General features: G+C 36.7%; 3 protein-coding genes and 2 long non-coding RNA genes across 6 annotated transcripts; 3 read left to right on the top strand and 2 right to left on the bottom strand.

Annotated features, from left to right (window-relative positions):
- The first annotated feature begins 1,560 nt into the window (after nucleotides 1-1,560).
- Nucleotides 1,561-5,656, top strand: LOC145204239 (4-galactosyl-N-acetylglucosaminide 3-alpha-L-fucosyltransferase 9-like). The gene is made up of 3 exons (XM_080076724.1): nucleotides 1,561-3,274; nucleotides 3,558-3,865; nucleotides 4,453-5,656. Exons 1-3 carry the CDS (start codon nucleotides 3,086-3,088, stop codon nucleotides 5,309-5,311), a joined length of 1,356 nt encoding a protein of 451 aa, XP_079932850.1. The 5' UTR covers nucleotides 1,561-3,085; the 3' UTR covers nucleotides 5,312-5,656.
- Nucleotides 5,657-6,336: 680 nt separating this feature from the next.
- LOC145204240 (transcription initiation factor IIB-like) lies at nucleotides 6,337-10,610 on the top strand. 2 transcript variants are annotated; one of them, XM_080076725.1, is made up of 9 exons: nucleotides 6,358-6,759; nucleotides 6,826-6,947; nucleotides 7,012-7,177; nucleotides 7,741-7,843; nucleotides 7,917-8,032; nucleotides 8,235-8,366; nucleotides 9,505-9,612; nucleotides 9,670-9,841; nucleotides 10,217-10,610. In XM_080076725.1, the coding sequence occupies exons 2-9, from the start codon at nucleotides 6,937-6,939 to the stop codon at nucleotides 10,348-10,350; spliced, it is 942 nt and encodes a 313-aa protein (XP_079932851.1). In that variant the 5' UTR covers nucleotides 6,358-6,759; nucleotides 6,826-6,936; the 3' UTR covers nucleotides 10,351-10,610. The 2 variants fall into 2 exon arrangements, with proteins under 2 accessions (XP_079932853.1, XP_079932851.1); XM_080076727.1 differs by lacking the exon at nucleotides 9,505-9,612 and having other exon boundaries at nucleotides 6,337-6,759.
- Nucleotides 10,611-11,942: 1,332 nt separating this feature from the next.
- LOC145205092 (whirlin-like) lies at nucleotides 11,943-21,944 on the top strand. Its single transcript, XM_080077741.1, has 16 exons — nucleotides 11,943-12,263; nucleotides 12,333-12,488; nucleotides 12,724-12,851; nucleotides 12,909-13,016; nucleotides 13,089-13,301; nucleotides 13,438-13,544; nucleotides 13,688-13,815; nucleotides 15,630-15,839; nucleotides 16,028-16,153; nucleotides 16,253-16,381; nucleotides 16,690-16,806; nucleotides 17,719-17,985; nucleotides 18,405-19,387; nucleotides 19,774-19,837; nucleotides 20,134-20,319; nucleotides 20,882-21,944. Exons 1-16 carry the CDS (start codon nucleotides 12,117-12,119, stop codon nucleotides 21,056-21,058), a joined length of 3,246 nt encoding a protein of 1,081 aa, XP_079933867.1. The 5' UTR covers nucleotides 11,943-12,116; the 3' UTR covers nucleotides 21,059-21,944.
- On the bottom strand, nucleotides 16,080-16,721 carry LOC145205093 (uncharacterized). Its single transcript, XR_013853591.1, has 3 exons — nucleotides 16,656-16,721; nucleotides 16,230-16,321; nucleotides 16,080-16,142 (listed from the first exon to the last, which is right to left on the bottom strand). It is a non-coding gene; the product is annotated as an uncharacterized LOC145205093 (long non-coding RNA).
- Nucleotides 21,945-22,229: 285 nt separating the features above from the next.
- On the bottom strand, nucleotides 22,230-22,907 carry LOC145205085 (uncharacterized). The gene is made up of 2 exons (XR_013853581.1): nucleotides 22,528-22,907; nucleotides 22,230-22,445 (listed from the first exon to the last, which is right to left on the bottom strand). It is a non-coding gene; the product is annotated as an uncharacterized LOC145205085 (long non-coding RNA).
- Nucleotides 22,908-23,273: the final 366 nt, after the last annotated feature.

The following is a 23,273-nucleotide window of genomic DNA, read 5'->3' as shown; positions in this document are numbered from 1 at the left end:
AATGGTTAGAAAAAAAAACGTGTCGTCAAGTGCGAGTAAACTTGTTTATGATACTCCAGAAACCTTTTGTTCTGTTTATGCGACACAAGATACGAATAGTTTGCAGGGGCACTGGCGTAGAGTACTTTGTGTAACGTCGAAATCGCATCTTTGTTCAAGTTACGTCGGTTTTAAAACGTATTTCCAACTAACCACAAATGCGTTTGTAGGCACGTAATTAATTGAACTGACATCGATTGAAACGCAACAATTACAATTGTTTCGAAATAAACGGGCATTTTATTGCAACATAAGCATGGCACGTACACTCACGTTTTAATATTGAAACGTGAATTGCTTTTAAAAATGTGATCATCTTTACCAAAGCTAGACTGAAGGCCAAGAGGAATCAATAGAAGCAAATTTAATTGCGTAACAAATCCTAAAGTTTACCATACGAATGTGCAAAAGCTCGCGTGCCATTTTCAAATGCTCTGCGTGCCACTTTTGGCACGCGTGCCACGTGTTGGACACCCCTGAATTAAATAAACTAGCTATAAGTAGCCAGTTGCTGGATCTGACCTAATGTCAAACAGCTCTAAAACACATTGTTTAAGACCAATGTTCTCCTGTGTTTGTTGTCTTATTCTTTCCTGGGGCTTTAATCTCAATCAAACTTTCGGACATAAATACGTTCCTCAAAAACAAATCGGGTTCGGACCGGGTTTCGGGCCGGGTTTGGGCTCCGATTTCAGGCCAGTTTACAACTCTGTTCCGGCCTGATTTTACTCTACGCAACATTTGGATCTTGGCAAATCTAACTTTTGGGCTTAAGATTTTTTAGATTTTAAAAGTCTTGCAAACAAACACCTGGAATAGGGTCGCATTAGCACAAGATATGCTGGTGATTGTTTGCGTTTTTGTGATCTCAAAATTAGGGTTGGACAATTATTTTGGCCCAAGAGACACTGGTATAAGCCCATGCGTGGAGACGGGCCATGCCATTCGAATACATCAGTAACGAGGCGATTTTGACCCAGAGCCCCAAAGGAGGCGATTTGTGAAAAAAACACTGATTTAAGCAATGATTCAAATGATGGTTAAATCGACAAATGCTTAACTAGCTTTACTTGTGTGAAAACAATTGTTCAAAGTTATGTCTAGGTTGGGTATGTTTTCACGGAAAAAGGGACTAATCATGAAAACACGCCGAATCCATTACATAAAATTGCTCCGTTATTGGACGTCCGAGAATAAATTGATAAGGTTAAAATTTGTAAGACTCAGACCACTCAGGTGTAGCAATGTGTAGAAATATTTTAGGTGTTTATTTTTTATTATTTTTTTGTTATATTTTGTGTGTTATTTATTTTAACAGCACATAAGACACTTGCGGAATTTTATTTAAGTTTTATTTCAGGTAGATTGCTTTTTCTAAAACCTAACGCCCTCACACATTCCCATCGTAAAATGTTATCTCTTTTGTAGAATTGTTTCCTTAGTTCCGAAACGACACTTCCCTTGCCCCGAGTTATGATACCACGTTGTCACTTTGTTATTTATTTGCGTTGCTAACCTAACGACAAGACATATAGGCCTACATACAGACAGACGCTATTGGTCGTTTACACTGACACCAAGACCATAAATAAGACGTTATAACTAGTGATATACCGATGTTTTCCGTTTTAACTTGAAAAAAATGGCCGCAACCGAACTTTTTGATTGCATGAAGTTAATGCCTAAACGTTTAATATCGCCAAGTTAAAACTCGGTTGTCTGCGAAATATGGAGAGATTGGTACAGGTTTCGTATTGTAAAAGTTGTTTAGAAGCGTCACAAACGAATTCACCTGCATCAATAACACAGGGTTATTAGTAGGTCAGTCAGAAAGGGGATTTAGGTTATGTGTAAATTCGCAGAATACTCGATTTCGACTCGAGTATTTTGAGGCGGAATCGGTACATTACAAGTTATACTACATCGTGCTTCTGCGTTTGTTGTCGCGCAAGGGTATCGTTGCATAAACCTTGTTTTAAACTCCAGTTGTTTTTAAACAAACAACCGTTTACTTTACTTTGTTTATGTATTGTATTAAGTTAAGCACATTTTATGCTTGGTTTATCCTCAGTGGACTCAGAACGCGTAATTGCCTATTTTAACCTCAATGTTGCATAACCGCATAAGTAGTAGTTTCTTTTGCATCATTAATTTTGAAACGCGGGCAAACGAATTCAAGAAAAAATGCAAGAGTCGATTGTTGATTTTGGCATCTTGCCTTATGACGTGGGGTTTTATTAAAGTTTATATACAACACGTAAGGTTAAAAAACAAAGCGGTTCTAAAATCAGAAAGACTACTTGCGTATACAACTTCGGATCACGGCCACTTATCACTGAAAAGTAGCATTGACGGTCCGGTCTGGTATTTTAGATTATTTTTTAAGATTAAACTTTTGTTATGTCTGGAAATGCGATAAATATGAGTAGAGCTAATTGCAGTTGTTTATAGGGCGTTGTTAAGAAGTGACATACAACAACATGTGTAAACGGCATTTCATCAAATTTGTTGATGCATGCAGCACAGTATGCTGTATAATAAGTTTATTATATATTTACAACGTTATTGGATAAGGATTAGTAGTTTGATTTCATGAACCTTTAATGTGACATTAATGCAATTGACTATCTAGTAGCGGGCTCAAGTTATTTTAAAACATATTAGGTAAAAATATATGTCCATTATGACAACAGAACGACTTTTCTGGATAAAAAAATCAGTGCAATTTAAATCTGTTTTTATTGACAAACCGCAATTTCAAATGCAAAATACATTATCTAAGGATGGGCTATTAACTTGCCTCATTTGCCACTGGATTAGATCTCTCGAGGAGTGCTCAAACGAGTTCTTGTACGTATTTATTGCCCCAGGCGATACGCTTATATTCTTGAATGCCAAGTTTATCAACGATGGCAAGATAGACACTTTGTGTTATGGCATGTTACTGCACTTGAGAACACAGCAGACAGATGCAGTAGATATGTTATTTTTCCTTCAATTTAGCCATTAACATAAGCTTACAAGAGATAAAAATAAAAAGGCAAACATGTTGCTTTCTCGATCAATTGTCAACAAGTCGCGTTCTCGATCAATTGTCAGGAGGTTGCTTTACTTAATCACTGTGTCGACTTCCCTTGTTTGCCTGACTGATATATTTTTACCGTGGACTCAGCTAGTTCCTTATGACCGAGGAATAATGTGGAAGAAATTGATGTCGCATTCTAAAGTGGAAAAGGTTTGTCATTCTATATCTTTCGCGAAATTTTAGCCTGTAACCTTTAGTTCAAACTAATACCTATAGTGAGATATATATTTCCAGTAGGCTATAGGTCAAATAAAAATGCATTTAAGATAAAATTTATTGGTTTGTCCATTTTTTCTAAATTTTCGACATGCTTTATTGAATTCATTTCAATTTTACAGCTGTAGAGAATTAGTAGTTTGCTTATGTATATCAGACGTATTGTTTGGCAAAACTGTAACAAAATCTATTTTGCACTACCTTTTTAAATTGTCAGGTTTATCACCTGGAATGGGGTAGTACTTATCAAAACGAATCACAAGATCAAACAACTGAAGTTAGCCCAGATTCTTGGCCTACTCTTCCAACTTTCTCATCCGAAAATCCACCAAACATTTTGATTTGGCAAACTGCAAATTATTTAATGGCTGAAAAGGAGAAAAAGTTGGAATTTAAGGTTCCTGACGAATGTGGTGGATGTACAGTAACAACCAATCGATCAACTATCCGAGAAAGCATTGCTGTTGTACTCTTCAATCACAATGATTTGGAAAGGGAAATGGATGTACCTGATACCAAAACAAGGTAACGAAAAATGCGTTGCATAGCAGTGCTTCTTTATTACATCAACAATGCTAATTAGTGATTCACAAACGAAATCAAAAGTTGCACGGTTTTGTTTATGAATAAATACGGTTAAATTGGCCCAAATAAAGCGTTGTACGCGTTTTTTTTTAACAAAATAAACGTTGAAAAACGAAAGTTTTTAATTACTACGCATGCCGGAGTATACACTTGAATTACGCGTGATAAGTGCGAAGCATATTGCAAGCGTTTAATGAAACTGGTTATAGTCGTAAACGCCTGGAGCTGTGTAATCTACAAATAATAACTACAAATATGCCGTCCGCAACGGGAAGCCCGATTTATGCACTCTTGCGTTGACTATATTATGCATTGCACCTATTTAGTTTTTTAAAGATAATTTATTGGAGTTTAGAATTAGTGCCACTGCAAAAAAACACTTTATAGCCTATTTATCCGTATAGTATCACGTTAGATATTGTTACACGTTAAAAATGCAAATTGTCTCCGTAAAAAGTGTTTAACATTACGCTGTACATCTCATGCAAACAAATTTTATTTTTGAAACGAAATTTTGATTATATTAGGTCGCCATGGCAACATTACGTATTCTGGAGCAAGGAGACCCCGGCAAAGATGTTTCACTTTAAGGAAACTATTGCAGATCCGCGTTTTGATCATCTGTTTAATTTAACGTGGACGTTTTTTCGAAAAGCCGACATTCGCAGCTATTTTGGAACACCCCGACGATCTGTTGAGGAGTCAATAAGGAATAAACTTTCGGGCGATTTGCAAAACTTGATGAAAACAAAGACAAAAGTTGCTGTGTGGGTTGTTAGTAACTGTTACAAGCTATATGGAACAATCTGGCGTCTGCAATATGCTCGAAAACTACAAGAGGCTGGTCTCAAACTTGATAAGTTTGGCAAATGTTTTGACAAGAGAAACGAATCAAAATTAACAGCAATGGTTAAGAGTTACAAGTTTTATTTATCCTTCGAAAACTCTTTACACTGTCCGGATTATATCACAGAAAAGTTTTGGAGAAACGGTCTTGCTGCGGGACTTGTGCCTATCGTCTGGGGTCCAACCAAAGCCGATGTTGAAGCCGTTGCACCAAAGAACTCATTTATACACGCGGACGACTTTAAAACACCCAGGGACCTGGTCAAATACATTAAGTACTTAGACAAACACGACGACAAATATCTGGAGTATCATAAATGGAGAAATGCCCCATTGGACTCGTTTCCTCCCGATGACTACACGAGAAGTTACAAGGACGAATCGTGCCGTTTGTGCAGAAGAATCGTAGTCGAGAAACACCCACCGAAAACAATTCCCTCTATTTCAAAATGGTTTTACAACGGGTACCCAGACGATAAGTGCCTGTTACCGTTTGCGAACCTTACAGAAGCGGAGAGAAACGAACTTGTAAACTTTTAGCATACTGCTAAATATCGTGCTGGAGCATGACAATTAGACATTGGAATCGATCGGTATTGTTTTATGGTTAAAGAATAAAAACCTGATAAACAAAAGTGTTCTGGCCAGGTTCCTTCCGGTGATTCTGCCATGAAAGAGCATGATTAATTGGTACACGCAAGATTGCATGTTCGAGTGTATTATTTCAAATCGTTGCATTTCGTTTGCATTGTAGTCGCGGACATGTCAAGTTCCTGTTGTAGCATGTTGCTTGTAGCACAATGCTGTGGTTTTGTACCACTTTGTTTTTTGAAACACAAAGCGAAATAAAATTGTTTCCTTTTGATAGAACGGGCATCACTTCGACGGTTTGTAACTGCGTGATTGTTTTCTATCAATAGCCTATTGCTCAGAGCACAAACGAAGTCAAATCATGAAAATACACAACGAATACAACTAATGCCGTTATTTTTGAATTAATCTTAAAATTTTGAGCAAACATATTACTTTTTACTTGGCTAAGTAAGAGAAGTCGAATTTATAAACATTTCAAGGGGCATTTTTTTTCTTTTGTCCAATGAGCTGAACGGACTTGTTCGGATGAGAATAATGGAAATGAAGAAGTCTGTGAGTTTTTTTGTTCGCTTTCGCAACAAATCGCAACTGAAGTGGAAGGTTGGTCTAATAGATTTACCTTACGTATCAATGATCACAGTGGTCAGTTTAAAAAGTCCGTAGTCATCGTCTTTTAGTGGACCGTTTTCTTTAAAAACTAATTTGCATTGTACTGTATCATGAACAAAAAAGTGACGTATTGCATTTAAATACAGTATGTAACTAACAATGTCAATGTTGCACTCGTATACAGCTATTTCGGCTTGGTGATTGTTTTAGTGCCACTTTGTCACTATCACTCTATGTTTTCTTTTACCAAGTGACATAAACTCAACTTATACTTGTGGTTTATTTCCATTTGACTCTGCTGTGACCAAAACAAATTTCAATCAAACCAAAAAGGTGCCATTTACAAACTATTCTTGTTGGTGGTAATTGTGTCACATAAATAACATTTAAAACTAAACTGAATCCAGATTCCAGAACATTCTTGTCAAAAACATTGAATTATGACAACCTTGGGTCATGCAATTTGTGTACAAGACCAAATCCAGCAGGCACTAAGCAAGGGATAAAGGTCAAGTCACAATCAAATGCCCTTGGCGCAAAATTTCCACTTGCAACCCTCAAAATTGGCATGCCAATTTTTTTTTCAAAAAAATCACATGTGCAGCTGCCATGCTCTGCAGACTGGCTGTGTTACATATTTAAACTTACAGACTCTAATAAAGTAGCGATATTTCATGACTGAACAGTATTTTTAAAATATTATTTGGTAACTCGTGAACAGTCCCACACTGATAGCTGGAGTGGACCTAAGCATCCCTTTTTTTCTAAAAGACGATTTTTGCCTGGTATGAAATGATCTTCAAATGCTTATTGTACGCTGATTTTTATTGTATGTTTCTATTTTTGTCCAGATCAGAAACATTTAGCTATATTATTCCAAGATTTTTGAAACTTACAATAAATTGTGGAACTTTGAACAACGCATTTCCTGTTTACCACCTTTTTGGTGGCACTTAGCCAGAATGGCTACAAGGTTTGTTCTTGTATTTTTAATGTTAAGTGGGTTTCGATGGATTTTCAACTTCATTGTGTACTAGAAATCACTTGCACCAAATTCACTGCCCTCAACATCCTGATGTACCATTGGTGGAGGATTACAGGGCTGGTGACATGATTTGTCCTGAATGTGGGTTAGTTGTTGGTGATCGCACAATTGATGTGGGGTCTGAATGGAGAACTTTTTCTAATGACAAGGACTCTAAGGTAAATTACATCACTAAAGGCAAACTTAGTTGGTCTGTAAGAATGGCATGCTAGATGTATTGTTTTATTAATTTTAGCAGTTGTGTGCAGTGTTTTTTTTAAGGTGTTTGGGGGACCGAAACGGTCCCCCAAATTTCTCCAGCGGTTTCCCAAATAAGCAAATATGGCTATTTTTTGGTATTTAAATGAAACACTTGCGGTCTCTTAAAACTACTTAGCGGTCACCCAAACCAAACCTTAAAAAAAACCTGGCTGTGTGTAAGAAATTGTTTATAGTGGGTTTTATAATATGTATACAAGTGTATTTTGTTGACATAATTTGTGGGGCATGTGAAATTTCTTAACTTTTTTGTATTTAGGTATAAAATAAATGGAAAAAAATTGCCAAAGCTGCTTTAAATTTTTTTTCAAGTTTAGCCAAAGATTTACCAAAGCAGGTTTAAGATGGTTTGAGATTTACCAATGGTTCCCATGCACACATTTTTGTTTGAGAACAGTTTATCATAGTGTTGAACTAAATGTTGAATCTATATTTGTTCTTAATTGTTTGAGCACCTGTTTAGGACATGTCAAGAGTTGGTGATGCCCAGAATTCTCTGCTATCAGGAAGTGATTTGTCAACCATTATTGAAAGACCAGCTGGGCCTCCTGGTTCTGGTGACAGTGGTTAGTTTCAATTATACATTTACCAAACAAGCTACTACATGTCAAAGTAATTTGTCATCTTTGTTTTTTCCAGGATACTCACAGTTTTCGAACCGCCGCACAATATCAAATAATGACAGAGTACTCATTCAGGCTTTCAAAGAAATTTCATCAATGTCAGATAGAATCAGCCTTCCAAGGAACATTGTTGTAAGTTAAAATATTCTGTAAAAGTAGACTAACCTTTTAAAATTTTGTTTGCAACCTACATTAAGAATAGTCGGTTAAATTGTTAGTATCCATGTAGATTCCTATGTAATATTTTAATATTTTGTTTTGCAACCTACATTAGGAAGCTTGTTCAATTAGTTAGTATTTATGTAGAATCTGTGACTGTCTATTTTCATTTAAGGACCGAGCAAACAAACTTTTCAAACAAGTATATGAATCAAAAAGTTTGAGAGGAAGATCAAATGATGCCATATCAGCTGCATGTTTATATATTGCATGTAGACAGGAGGGAGTTCCACGTACTTTTAAAGAGGTGTTGTATTTTGTATCTTTTGACAAGTTGTATAATTTATGTTGATCCAGGACAAAATTTCTTAACTTGGCCACTGAGGTGTTCTTGGAGGGCCACAAGTAGGCTTTAACTAGTGAAACCCACCATTAAACAACCGCAAAACCGTTTTTTTTGCAATGTACACAATTGAGAATACACTTTGAATATGGTTACTATTTTATAAAACTGGTATACTTGTACCCATGGGCGCAACTAGGGGGCAGGTTCGTCAGCATGCCAGGTCCCTTTTCTATCGGCGTTATTGCGTATAACGGCTCTCGTATAGCGCCGAAAACACGTTCGTCCGCATTAAAGCCAAAAATAACTTTCAAATGACAGGACAAGGCGCCGGTACAGCAGTAAATCGCTTCATCGGCATGTACTGCGATGGTAAAAACGAAGTTTCTGCGATGCATTTATACAACAACCTAATTAACCGCAATGACGATCTTTGTTGGAACTTGAAAACGTATTTACATGTAAACACACAAAAATAAATGTTTATCGGAGTGGAGCTTCAGCCAAAAATCCTTTAACAACTTGTTTGTAATTTACGTGTCAGTTCCTGGTTCGCTACCCGAAACAGACTTTTGAAAACACGACGTTATTTTCCTCGTTTTCTTAGACTTAGATGGACAAGACATTATTAACAAATTTACTTGGTTTCCACTCAAACTTGATGCTCCTGACGTAAATATGCACAAGGAATGATCATGAGAAACTTCACATTATATGGTACAGCACTAGTAGACAGATTACAAAATTAACGTGTAAACACTAAACACCCAGTCGAACGAGTTTATTTGTTACGAAACAATGCCTTAGTTTGAATCGTCAATATACTATCACAATGGGCTTTGTGACTTACAAATGTTACTTTTTCACGGCATTCGAAGCCGTACAACCCAAGGACGAAACCCAGTTTTTTTAGATTATTAGTGGAAAAGCGCGTCGGACCATTTGACCAATCTATGATACGCACTTAGCAATACAATTGTTTTTGGGAAAGTCGTATTGGTAGTTCGTTGCCTGCCCCCTCAATTTTCCGCTAGTTGCGCCACTGCTTGTACCCATACCCATTTTAGCCAAGTGTATATAAGGTTGTGTTTAACAACTACAGATATGTGCAATATCCCGGATTTCCAAGAAGGAAATTGGACGCTGCTTTAAATTAATTGTAAAGAACCTGGAAACAAACGTGGATGTCATCACTTCTGGGGATTTCATGGTTTGTATCCACTTTTCCACTGTTATACTAAAATTCTAAAATCCCATATATTTGCAGTCTCGATTTTGCTCCAACCTCGGCCTACCCCCGCCTGTTCAAAGAGCTGCTACATACATTGCGAGAAAAGCTGTTGATGCAGATCTCGTATCCGGTCGTAGTCCTATTTCCGTAGCTGCTGCAGCTATTTATATGGCGTCGCAAGCTTCAAAGGAAAGAAAATCTCAAAAAGGTATCGCCTTGCTTACTACAATAGTAATCCATACGAATGTACAATTATTAGCTAAAAAAATTGCACAGAACTATCTTTCTGTTTCGACTAGTACTAAAACTAACGTGATTGTGAAGTGCAACATTGGACCAGTTTACTTAAACTTAGTGGGCAAATCACCTACATATGCCGATTGGTGCTACGCGCATTCAGTGTAATTTACCCTGATGAAGGCGACCTGTATAGGACGTCAAAACGTCGGAATAAAAATACAATTGCCAGAAGAGCTCTATAAACTTGACATATCGATTGCATTTTACTTGTGCCACCGAGGTGCTGCTTTTTATTTTCGTTTCGATTTGCTAACTCGGTAAACTTTGAAACATTTCTTTGCAGAAATCAGTGAAATAGCTGGTGTGGCTGAAGCAACAATTCGACAATCTTACAAACTAATGTATCCACGTGCCAAGGATATATTTCCCGACGATTTCAACTTCCATATACCACTTTCCCAGTTACCAACCTTCTAGAGGCGACCCGCTATATGCACATTATTCAGTTACGTTTGTGTAGGTGCCCTTTTGATGAAGGCACGCATTTTTTCTGCCATACAGCTTGTTTACATTTCAAAGCTTGTTGTAAACTCTTCTTGTTGTGTTGGCTCCTTTAGGCAATCTTAGTTGTTTCTTGTTTGTCCCATTTTCGACTGACTACGTGCATGTATATTATTCGAACGTACAGTCGCACAAACTGTGTTAGGACTACTTAATAAATTTCACTTACGTGTTCACTAGTATTTGTACCAGTGGTTCTCAAACGTTTTCATTATTTTTTCAAAACGGTCCCTTTGCCATTATTTCGAGGGCTCGCGGTCCTTAACCTTGAATGTGTATTTCAGAAAAACGAAAGTTGATTGCAGGATTTTAGCTAGTTTTGCAAAATTGCGCATAACAATGATCCAAAAACAGCATCTGACATCACATACAAGACAAAAAACATTACGATTGTGCGCGAACAATTGCATTTTTGTTAGTTGTCACGCAATAAAGGCTATTGTTTAGCAATGGAGACAGTCGGTTCTCAATTTTGCTTTGATTTCAACTTATTTAGTGGCACAAACTTTCGCCAAATAAGATTATAGAATTACTTTAACCTTTTCGCGGTCCCCCCAAAGTTGCCTCACGGACCCCTAAAGGACCGCGGGCCCCAGTTTGAGAACCGCTGATTTAAGCTGATGTTTTGGGTTAGAAGCGATTAAAAAGTCTGAAAGAGAAAGTAAATAAAGGCATATTTGGAAATTAAGGCGTTTAAAAGCTCATGACAAAAACACATTTTTAGTACAGATGGTCTTTATGTAAACATTGTTTAAGTTTGAAATGGAGGCCTACGAAACAGGCTGCTTGTGTTGTTTAGGATTGATCCTGGAAAAAAGTGTCCATTTTTATTGTGCTGGATTTGAATTTGCCTTAATATACTGTCTGCGCAAAAGCCAACATCTCTGTGATAGCATCGCGTAAACCGATGTAATTATTGAGCAATTTTGTTTTTTTCAACATTCGGCAAAAAATTAGCAGGCTTGTTTTTTTGCAGACGAAGGTAGGTTTTGTACGAACCTACTTTAGCCGATTCGATGCATCGACATCTACTTGATTGGAAACTGCACTCGATTATAAACCTAGACACAGTTAATTAATAATTGTATTGCTATATAGTACAACTATTTGTCTAAAATTAATTGTAACCAGCAGAGCGTATATTCTATATTGACGTGTAAAGTAAATGTGCAAAAGAAGCCGCTACCATGTGCAGTGCAATAAATTATTGCCAATATTGTTTGGGGTCATTTTGTAAACAAACGCTTGTCACATTAAATACGAAACATGCTTGAATTTGAGAATACCCATTACGTGCTTACTATTGGTCTAAATGCTTGATTATTTTGTTTATTTGCTAGAGAAACGTCATCTTACATTACATGTGTAAAATTCCGATAGGTGGCGACGAAGATCAGTAGTTGCTACAGAAGCCGTATTGCTTATTATTTGCAATGGAATGTTTTATTTCTGGAACAAATACCGCATAACGTTTCATTTCTTTCTTAAAAGATTTGTGTAGTGTTTGAGAAATCTTCAGTAACAACTGGGCAACTAAATTTTAGTTACTACTACTAGTTATTATGCTACCCGCAATATCTATCAGGTAGTTAAAATAAAAGTTGCCATCAGTAATATAATGAATCTTATTAAACGTAGTTGGTAGCATCAATAAAAAAATGGATCACCAAGTTCTAAATTAAATGTCTACAGTATTTGGCTCATTATTTTGTAACAAGATGAAATCATACAAATTTGACAAGTCGTGGAACAACTCAACAGCAAGCTCTTCGCAAACCAGTACAATGAAAACCAGTTCTGGAATGAGTAGTTCAGTTTGTCGATTTCAGGTTAGAAAGGTTTTTAGGTTTGTTGTTTTTCTGTCAAACAGATTAATGCTACAATAATAATATTTGCAGAATGAATTAAAATTTCTGCCAAAGGAAAAACGGGAAGAAGTGACATACATTTTGGGATGCTATCACCAAAACCGAAATATTTATTATCTTGCTGAATCACTAAAAAACACATTGGTTCAGGTTGAAAGGGAAAGAATATTTCCGGTGTTGCGACAGGTGAATTATTTCAAAATAATAGAAATAAAAACGTATTTGGAACACCAAAACATGAATCTGTTAATAAGTTTAAGGAAAATAACAGCCGAAATAGACATAAAAAGCGACATTATTCAAATGTTTTGGCAAATGCTCATGCCATCATCAGTGATAAAACATATTTGTTAATAAATTAAAAATACTATGTAACATATAAAAACATTTTAGAATGCTTTGTTTCAACAAAAATATTTAGGTTCTTCCAAAGTCTGACCGTCCTGGATTTGACCAATTTACCTGCGAGCAAACATATGGCCGAAAATCTCCTATCCCTACGAAAGATGATCCAGTTTATCGACAAAGCACAGATGATTCTGGAATAGGGTAAACATTAGTCAATGCATACTTCTGACTTTGTTTAAACACACTTATTCTTTTTAGTTCCAACAGTGCTTCACAGAGTGTAGGAGAAATTTCAAGGCACAATAGTGACAAACGTTACAAAAGATCCACAAAGCCGTCAAGGTCTTCAAGTATGTCAGAGTTGAGGTAAGATATTCAAATATATGATTCTTGTCATTGTTTCAGTGTAGCAACCTTTTTGTGGTTTTTACTTTGTAGTCGCAAAAATGATTCAAATCGGACACCTAAGCGATTTTCTTCTGGAACCTTTGGGTCTGCAGTTCGTCGAAAGATTCAGGCAGCACTCTCACGAAAAAGCTCATCTACCAGTCGGGAGATTAAAGCAACTTTTCGACGCAGATATAACTCAGACAGTCAGCTTAGTGATGCTGAAACAAGTGAAAATTTAAACAGTTCAGATGGAAGTAACAGGTTCGGTCCCCGTTTTTATAATTGTTTTAATTTTGTTTCAATTATCCAGTGGACAAGTTGTCTTTTTGACAACTGATGTTTCTATATATAGATGAGCAAACTCGTAAACTAGTAGTCATTTTTACAATTTTATCAGGAGTGTGTTGAAGAAAGAACCTAAATGGGCTTGTATTCGATTTTCAAGACAGAAACATGGAAGTGACTTGGGTTTTACTATTGGAGGAGGATCAGAAATTGATTCAGGTTCATAAAAATGTTATGATATCCATTTATTTTGTAAGATTTATTGAAACACTGTGCATAAATATACTAATAAACACATCATCTACTTTTGGAGAACATAATGAACAATTTAAAACTTTTGCTTTGATTTCTGTGTTTGTCAGATATATTTGTGTCAGAAGTGCAACAAGGTTCTCCAGCTGACAAAGCAGGTCTTACTAGTGGTGATGTAATCATGCAAATTAATGATGTACAAGTTCACAATGGAATTTCACATGAAACAGCTGCAATGGTATGGCCTAAATTCAGCCATTGGTTAAATTGTTTGGTTGCATATATTACAGACAAATTGACTGCTAGACAGTTTGGCCTGAAGTCAAAAGTAAAAAACAGGTTTCTTTGTATTGTGTTTACAAGTTAAGAAGATAAACAATTATCTCCATGTGTGCATGTGTAAGTAATAATTCAGCATAAGTGGCATTATCATGTGAATTTAAACTCAGTTGTATAAAGCACTATGGTACCGCATAAGCCAATAAGAATAAAGAAATGATATCAAATATTAATGGACTCTTTCAGAGCACACGGCATAAACAACCTTAGTTTGCCCACAGTTTAGGCACTATACAGCTGCTATAAACTTTGTGAAAATGAAGTAAATGTACTTACTGTGTAATTTACTTTGTGTATGAGTAAAAATATACTAGATGTATTGTTTAGCAATCCATCTGCCTTATATTTACAGCTGGCATTTTAATAATTTATTTGGGAATAGATTTATTATTCTTAACGTTTACTGTCATGTGTTTAGTTTTTTATAAACTACTGTTATTTAAGTGTGTTATTTGTTGCATACCACTGTTTGTTTCGTTGCCCTAAAGTGGAAACTAGCTGCAGTGATGGAAAATTTGTACAACAAAAACATTCTTTTAGCTATGAGTTAAAAACTGGCAGGCGTTTGAAGAGCACTGTGGTATACCACTTACCAGCAGGGCAGAGTTGTGTGTTAAAAACTGTTGTAACCGCTGAAACAAACGCTAGGAAAAGAGCCCTTGAAGCTGAAGTACTATTCTTGTAATTGGCATTATACTGGACTCTAAAATATTCAGCAAAAACAGAGTTGGGCTTTTTCAAGGGGGCTGGCTTGTTGTACGCAGATTTTTACTGATCAATTGTTTATTTGAACTGTCACCCCTTGCTTCGCTTGCCATATTGTCCATAAAACCCACTTCATTTTAAAGTGCTTATAGGCCTTATTCATATTTAAAATTCACTCCAATATAGTCAAACCCTTTCAATGAAATTGTTCATGTTTGTCAAAGTTAACAATCAAAACTCTTGATGTCAATTTTAATAGTCACATTTTTTTATAAAGCATAACTATAAAAAGACCAACACAAAATATTGACAAAAATGTGCATTCCAGTGTTATAGTTTTACCTTCTAAAAAGTTACTGCCTTGAGAATTTAACCAAAGCAATTAATGAAACATGCTGTGCCTACCAAACAAGTCATACAGAAAAGGCATTTCATATTCTAACATAGGGATCACCAAACTTTTTTCAATGCGGGCCGGATAAGTTTGAAAATGATTTGCGCGTTGCATAGTTTACATGCCCTAGCGCCGTATTTCCAAACTTAGCCCGCAGGGCTATTTTTCTAGGTGCGCCAAGATATGGTCTTTCTACAATCCCATTTAAAATTTGGTGAGGTGACTGTTAAATTGTATAGGTCATCTCTTAAAAGCAATACTTGTATATTACGTCACAAGTAACAAAAAAGGCAATTGTTTGCGGACAGTTCGACACTTGTAGTCTTGTCTGTGACGTAACAAACTGGCTTTGGATCAATCCTGGGCGTTGTAATCCTGTGAAGCTAGGTAATATTTATTGTACATATCGCAACAGGGAAACTTTCGTGAGGAGTAGATTAATTTTTGAATGTTACAAAGTTATCAATATGATTTGGCAAACCAAAAAATGTGGCCGCGGGCCGGTTGAAATGACCTCCCGGGCCGTAGTTTGGTGACCCCTGTTCTAATAAGACTCTCTTTTAAATTGCCTTTGCAGATAAAGTTAATTAAAAGTGTTTTTATGATTGCTCCAGATGCTAAAATCATCTGATCGCCTGACGATATATTTCAAGCCTGTGGGAATGAGGAATGCTTTATCACAAGATAAAGGATTTTCATGGAAAGATACAAGAGGTCGGCCAGTTTCACCCCCTCGGGACCTCCTTTCCAACCCCAACCATCGAACCCCAGTAATTGATAGCCGAAAAAGCAACCTGCATCTTTTGTCATCAGGAGAAAGAAAGGTAACACACATTTAAACTTGTGATTGAACTGCGAACTTTTTATACCCAAACTGATACCATGTTTTGGAGTGCCTTCGATGAATTACTGTATAATGCAAAGTACAACTTCAGGAAAGAGTAAACAACCTCATTGTATTTGTAATGTTTTAGACATAAAGATGACAAGCATTTTACCGTACTTGTTTTAGGTGACATTAACTGTACAACCTGATCAAAGTCTTGGACTTATGATTCGAGGTGGTTCTGAGTATGGACTTGGAATTTATGTGACTGGAGTTGACAATCAATCTGCTGCAGAAAACTCTGGTTTAAAGGTAAAATGACAGAAGAATATAATAATGTTACTTGAATTACAATTTGAATTTATATTACAATTGCAATAAAACAAACCTATGTTTGGTTGACCAATGAAGGCAGGGGATGAGATTTTGGAGGTAAACAATGTTTGTTTGAATGGTGCAACTCATGCAGAGGCGGTGAATCTAATTCGATCAAGTGAAATGCTTATTATTACTGTTCGACATGTTGGGAGGATTCCACAGGTAAAGGGAAAATAAACTAAGTTGACAGTATTGTACATATCATTAGAAAGAGTGGTTTTGCAGCTTTTTTTCAAACAAATATTATTTTCTTCAATACTTTTGCTTAGTTCAAAATACTAGCTTCTGTATTGATTTGATATGAGCATATTCATCATTTAAAATGCACAGAAAACATGATAATTATTAAGCCAAGGGAATATTAATTAAATTGCATGTAGCCTGGTTGTATTGATATTGTAACCATTTCTAAAATCTTTATTTTGTTAAACCGTACTTCTCTATTGTAATTGATTCATTTGGAATTTTAGGCTTGTCTTGTGCAGTCCCAGCCACGACTTGTTGATGACCGCATCTCTTTACACAGTAATGCAACACGCAAGGTTCAGTTAAGCAGCAAACCTCAGGACCAACAAAACGGTGTCAAGGTATAACCAATGACCTTTAGTGCTTCATTGTTTCCCTTTTTAGCACTTTGAGACAAAAAAAAACTCTTGTTAGATCCTGTGTGATATGAAAACATAAATAAATAATAGAGGTGTTTTGGCTATTTACTACACTCTTGTGTGTAAAAACAACAACAGCATAAAGTAAATCATATTTATTGAATTACTTTATTTAGTCCACATTGTGAAAAATTATTCTTTCACCACATTGGGTTTCTGTCAGTCACAAGGATCAAAAGAAAACAAATTTAATTTTGCAGCTTATTGTGAATAAGTAATGAACTTCTTCATTAAGATCCTTCACTTTTGAAGTTTTTAAAGTTGTAGTTTTGGAAATCTAATTACTCATTATTAAAATAAAATACTTTGGTGTATAAAATTGGTTTCCAATCTTTTTTGTATGCAATGCATTGCAAAAAATGACTTCATTTGCGATGCACCATGAGTCTTCAGAAAAAATAAGTAAACAAAAGCAAAACAGTCTAATTTTTGTAACTTTTGGTTCATGTGTATTTGACCTTCTTAATGACTAAAATTTTTAAATAATGTCTGATTTAAATGAAATTCAAACTTCTACTTCCTATGTTTGTAAAGTGCATATGTAACTACTTTGCATGTCTGGGAACCCATGAACCCATGAAACCCATGATTCTGCTTGCAAAAAACAAGCTTAAAAAAAATTGCCAAAAATGGTAACCAAATATGGTAAAAAGTGTTTTACTGTGAATGATACCGCGGTTATCTTGAAACCATAAAACGGCGAACCAGACGTCCGCGTCGCACTGTAGCGAAACCACTGATATAGGACATAAACTTTATAACCTAATGTCTATCTTACTCTTATCCTAAACACTCTTCTATTGCTTTGTGTTTAACATGATTGTTAATCACCAGAACGCATTCCAACGTCGCGTCATGAGTCCAAAGCAGTTGATTCTACCGAACATGCATGTCAAATCTCTACCATCCAAAGGAATGGCAAATATTTCGAGCACAATGTCCACGTTAGAGGACGCCCTTCTTGCTTCTTCATTGTGGATGACGCTCGGCGACCAGGAAAGACGATCCGTACGATATTACGTCAAGGAATACGCAGCCGGACACGTCACCCCTGATGCGTTAGTTCTTTCTTTGTCCGAGCTACTCAATGACCACGAAAAGGTAATTATGACTCGATTGGGTTTGTTGTATTCACTATAAAATTGGCATTTTGGGAACATATATTTCGTATCAACAGTGAGTTCATTTGAAAGAAGTGTTACTAGCCTAGTGCAACATTTGTTTTAAGAAGAGGAATTCATTAGGAAAAAAAACAAGAATTTAAAATTGATCGTTTATAGCTGACCCGTAAAACATTAGTGTGTTGTAGTAAGACGTTTAGAATCTATATCTACGTGTAGTGGTGAAATGAAAATGGAAATCGTTAAAACCCATAGTTTAAAATTAGTTTTTTTCCAGAACATTTTTGTTGTCTCATTAAAAACAACTTCAGGTTCGTTGCAAAAATGACATGTTAGAATTCGCTCTTACTTATCATTGTGTCCTCATCGCGGATTTCTGCATTATTTTGTGTTTTTCAGTTTTCACTTATGTCAGCCGTTCGGGAATGCATCAACGAACGGGATCTAGATCGTTTCGACGTCCTTGTCCTTCGACGTGAAATCGAAGTATTAAAAAGTCGACACCAAACCGAAAAAACAAACCCGAAGTCAAATCACCATGAAACCACATCACCTGACCAACTCAGTAACCCCTCAAACAACCCAAGTGACACATCAGCAATGGAGCCTGCTGGTCACTCGACACCGAATGATTCGTTTACCCCAGTTGAAAGGGACACCCCAAAGACCTCGAAACGAACCCCCAAATTATCACCAGTGCGCCCCTCTTCTAATCCGCCCCCACCACCGGTAAAGACGCCCCCAGCAAAGCCCAGGAGATCCAATATACGGCGCAGTGACCAAAACAGCACCAGTTCAGTTGAAAGTAACTCGCAAGGCTCTTATCATGACAACGAAAAGTGTAAACAAATTGAAAACCACAATGATACCAGCCACGACCGTTCGACAAGTCCATTTAGTTTAGCCTTAAAGAATCACAAGTCCAGTCATTCTGGTCGCATCAAAATTGGACAAAAAACGGTATCGTCGCATCATGTCATACCGAGCAAGGAGTTTTTTGAAGTTCCAAACGATTTGCGCTTCGACAAAAACGCGAACTCATTTCCGCTTCGCAAAGGTCTAATACAACCTGTCAAAAATCCGAGTTTGCGTTTACGCAGCAATCCAAAGAAGCCGGTTCCTTTGCCAATCAAATCGAACGACGAAGTCCCATCTGACAACTCATCGCTGAACGAGAGCGACTTTCCGCCGCCGCCATCTTTTAATTCATCGACTACATCGATCAACGACACAGCGTCGTCTTCCACCAAAAACCCGCAGACTACAACCTCGTTCAGTCTCAGGTCTTCGTCTTTTGGTTCATCCGTGAACTCTCGAGTGACGTCAAACATGGCCACCCGTCACGAGTATCCCGTGAAAGCCGACGTTCACCACCCACCCAAGTGAGTTACTTGTTAAATAATGTTACAATGTTCAATATCATGCACATATACGTGCTTTAGTTTTTTGAAAGTTCCGTTTCGGTCCAAATCTAACAACGACAATTTAGTTACTCACTAGTAATTGGATCTTAAGATAATCAATACGTGCTGTTTGTGTGATTAACACAAATCACTGTACTTTGTATGTCCTGAATGGAAATTAAACATTTCTTAACTCTAGTTTTAGGTACATTTATTTGAATTTAACGCATAAAAAATCATTTATTTTTGAAATTGACAGAACTAGAGATATGGAAAACTTGAATTGTTAGAGACAGGACACACGAACCGTTAAACATTTTTCTCTGTCATGATTCAAAAAAATCTTTTACCAACCTTTTCCACAGCCATGTCCGTTCAAACGACTACACGAAACAACGGGAAGTTCGAATGACATCCTTCAGCCGTCAGGTACTGCTGAATTCATAACATTTTGTGTCGCAGAGAAACTAGAAGATATTTATATGTTTGCATTTGTCTATTCGGGTAATAGGAAAATGCTTTTAGTGTAAAACTTAAGGTTTGTGCTGCACGGTTTAAAAACTGAATTATAGTTTAAAACATACGATGAAAATGTTCAGATAACTACATGTTGCAACAAAAATATCCCTTTTACGGAGATTTTTTTAACACAAGCTGTTTGTAAGTTGTTGAAGTTATGTTTTTATCACTGTCCTGTTTTGTTAATCGCTCTGTTTTGTTTTCAGAATAATGGGGATTTCCCTTACGATAGCGCGTCATCAGAAGAGACGGACTCGGTTCAGCACCCGTATTTTCGCAAGGATGTCGATTTGCAAAAAGTGGTAATTTTTCGAACAACGCGTACGCTTGGATTAACACTTGAAGGTGGGGCGGGAACCAAACAACCTTTGCCACGTGTCCTTAAAATCCAGGTATAAATTTATTAGGCAAAATGACTTAGTGCTTTCAGGTTTTGTAATTGTGTGAAGGAAATTTTAAAAATAGTTCTATTCTTATCGGATCCATAAATTAGATGTTACATAGAGGTAGACGTATATACAAAGTTTAATTGGTGATTGATAGATACATTTTTCATTGGTTGAGAACCGTTTTGGGAGTAGGCGTCCATAATCTGCAGTTGCACCAGTTTATTACGTTACATGTCATTGTAAGATAGTTTATACGTTGTTCAATCTGCACAAATGTATTTTGCCAAAACAATATGTTAACGATTTATGATAAAACAGATCTGTCTATTGCTTGACATTATTCACAGAAACGCTGTAATCGTTGTTGCACTGTTACGACTTGAGTTGGAAAGAAACTAACGTGCACATTTTTATCAAACGAGAGTTATAACAAACACCACATTCCTGTCAAAAAGACTTATGTCCAAAAACGGACGCAAAAATCAGTGTTAGGGGTTTAAAGTTAAACCAATGTTAGCATTGTGTACCAAAGACTGGTTTTAAATGCCAATTTTGTTACTTACAGCCGGGCAGCTGTGCCTACCTGTGTGCCCGTCTGAGGGTGGGTCATATTTTGCACGCGGTCAACGGTTTATCACTGAAAGGAAAAAGCCACGAGGACGCTATTCGTTCTATTGCAACTGCATTCAAACAACGTGGAAGGGATTCCATAGAACTTAGTGTTAGTGGGCCATACGACTAAGTCAGGTTGGGTCTTGCTGGAATTGTGTTATTATTTTAAGCTGTACCTGTTTGTAAATATGTTACAGTAGGTTGGTTAAAATCGTTCGGGTTTTATTTGGTGCCTGCTCTCCGCTATTTGTTGCTCGGTTTGGGTCTGTTTAGTATATGACACAATTCAAAAATGACAGAACATGACAGCTAAACTGGAGAAATGGTATTTACAAACGTGCAATCCGATTTCTGTATTTGGTTGATTCTTTTTCTTCAATAGACTTTTGTAAGACTCGTGTTTCTAACGTAACTTAGACAATATATATCAAGTTAATTTGTTGCAATCCCAGTTGGTTAAAAAATGCGCTATTTTTTGTTGAAAAAAATACAGCTGCAAAATTGTACAATAACGTTACTTTGAAAGTTTTACCTTTTACAAATTACACAATCATGTTAACGTTTGCGGAAGTGTCGCTCTTCGTACTCTTGCAGGTTCCAACCTTTACCTCTTAAATTTACACTTTCTGACTTTTTAGTGTTTTTGTAGATGTGTGTAAAATGCGCTTTGTTCCAAACTGTCTTTTGTATATCTCCGACATACACTGCTTTGACACAATCACTTTACCTTGCTGTCCCTGTGAATTTTCCGTTACTTTTACACATTAAATGTTTGTTTTTGTGATTTTGCATTTTCCAATCATTGATGTTTTACTCCGCTGTGAAGGTTACCCTACATCCGAATTTGACTCACCCCACTTGCCACCTATGAAGTGTTCTTCAGCGCATTACTGCGTAGAATTCGTTTTACTGTGTTTTGTAAATACCTTATAGTGAACAAATTGTGCTCTTGTATGCGTTAAAAAAGGATGTAAATAATGTTAAAAGTTCGGGTTTATTATTCTGCCTTTTCTGTATATATGTGCCTTGTGTCAAATTTGTTTAGCAAGTCCGCCACCTGGCGGATATTTAGTTGAGTTTAGTTCTTCCAAAAAATATATATATATATGTGACAGTATAGCCCTAAAACAGTTACAAAGCCGGGAGTAATTGTGCAAGGTTAGTATAAGGTGGATGTTTTTTATTAGTAGAGGGCGTGACTCTATGCGCCCAGACAGCACAGCAGGGGTGATCGCTTAAATTCCTATAACGGTTCTCAACGCGCCTTTCCTCGCGCTCAACAACTCCAAAGCACCAAGAGCCAAAATAACGAACTCTTTTATTAAGGCAATTCAGGACAGAGATGGCGCTCAAGGGTTCAGCAGCAAGACGAGCACAAAGGCAAATGCGGTTTCTGCAAATATGCACTAATTTAGTTAAGGAAACAGACGAGAAATTATCAGTACAGTTGACTCTTACCGAACTATTATAGGACCAGAGTCACAGTAACATTCAAAGCGATCAAGAGATTTTAGGTTCTGCAAATACAGCATCAAATTCAATAAACATCACCAAAACACATTAGTAACGAACTGCGAGACTTTAAGCAACAAGGCTTACCGGAAAAATGCAGTTATTTACAGCAAACAGCAAGTTGGCTGACGACGGTGGGATCCGTGGGCCAGAAATGCACAAATTACACATTGGACGACCGGCAACAGTTCAGTTAGCACAAATTTCCTATTCGTTAACAAAGAAACAAACATAACCGGTCAATTAGATAAAGCATGCTGCCTCTATAACATCCAGTCGCTAATAAACACGAGGCAGTCACGCTTACAAGTTAGGACTTCAGTAAAACAATGCCAAGGTTGTGACATCATAAGCACCAAATGTGTGACAGACAATGTCACCAGGTTGCACAACATTGCGCCATACAAGTGAGTTAAGCCTACTGGCGGGAAACATAGAAAACATAATAATATGTACGATGGCGATGTAACAGTGGATGACATAGGACTTGCTAAAAAGTCGAACGCGCTGCATCTACATTGCCATGTTGAACTGAAACAATTTAACCATGCAGCTCAAAAGCAGAGCATTGTGTTTGTATTTAATACAAAATCAAACAATTTAAGAAAATACGATTCATTGTTAAATTGTTTCAGTGAAACAAGCAGGATATTGTTTTAACTTTAATGGCAGGCATGTTTTTTCATTGTTTTAACTTTAATGGCAGGCATGTTTTTCGGTGTCACCGCAACGCAGAAGCAAAAAAAATTTCTGTCCCTGTTCCGTTTTTGTCAAACATCCTATTCCGGTAGGTAAATGTCGCAACAATGATATATTTTACTTGAAAGTAATTG

Source organism: Phallusia mammillata, chromosome 8 (genome assembly GCF_965637545.1).
Source record: "Phallusia mammillata chromosome 8, kaPhaMamm4.hap1.1, whole genome shotgun sequence".
NCBI classification, from domain to species: Eukaryota; Metazoa; Chordata; class Ascidiacea; order Phlebobranchia; family Ascidiidae; genus Phallusia; species Phallusia mammillata.
This window is presented reverse-complemented; position numbering and strand designations above follow the sequence as displayed.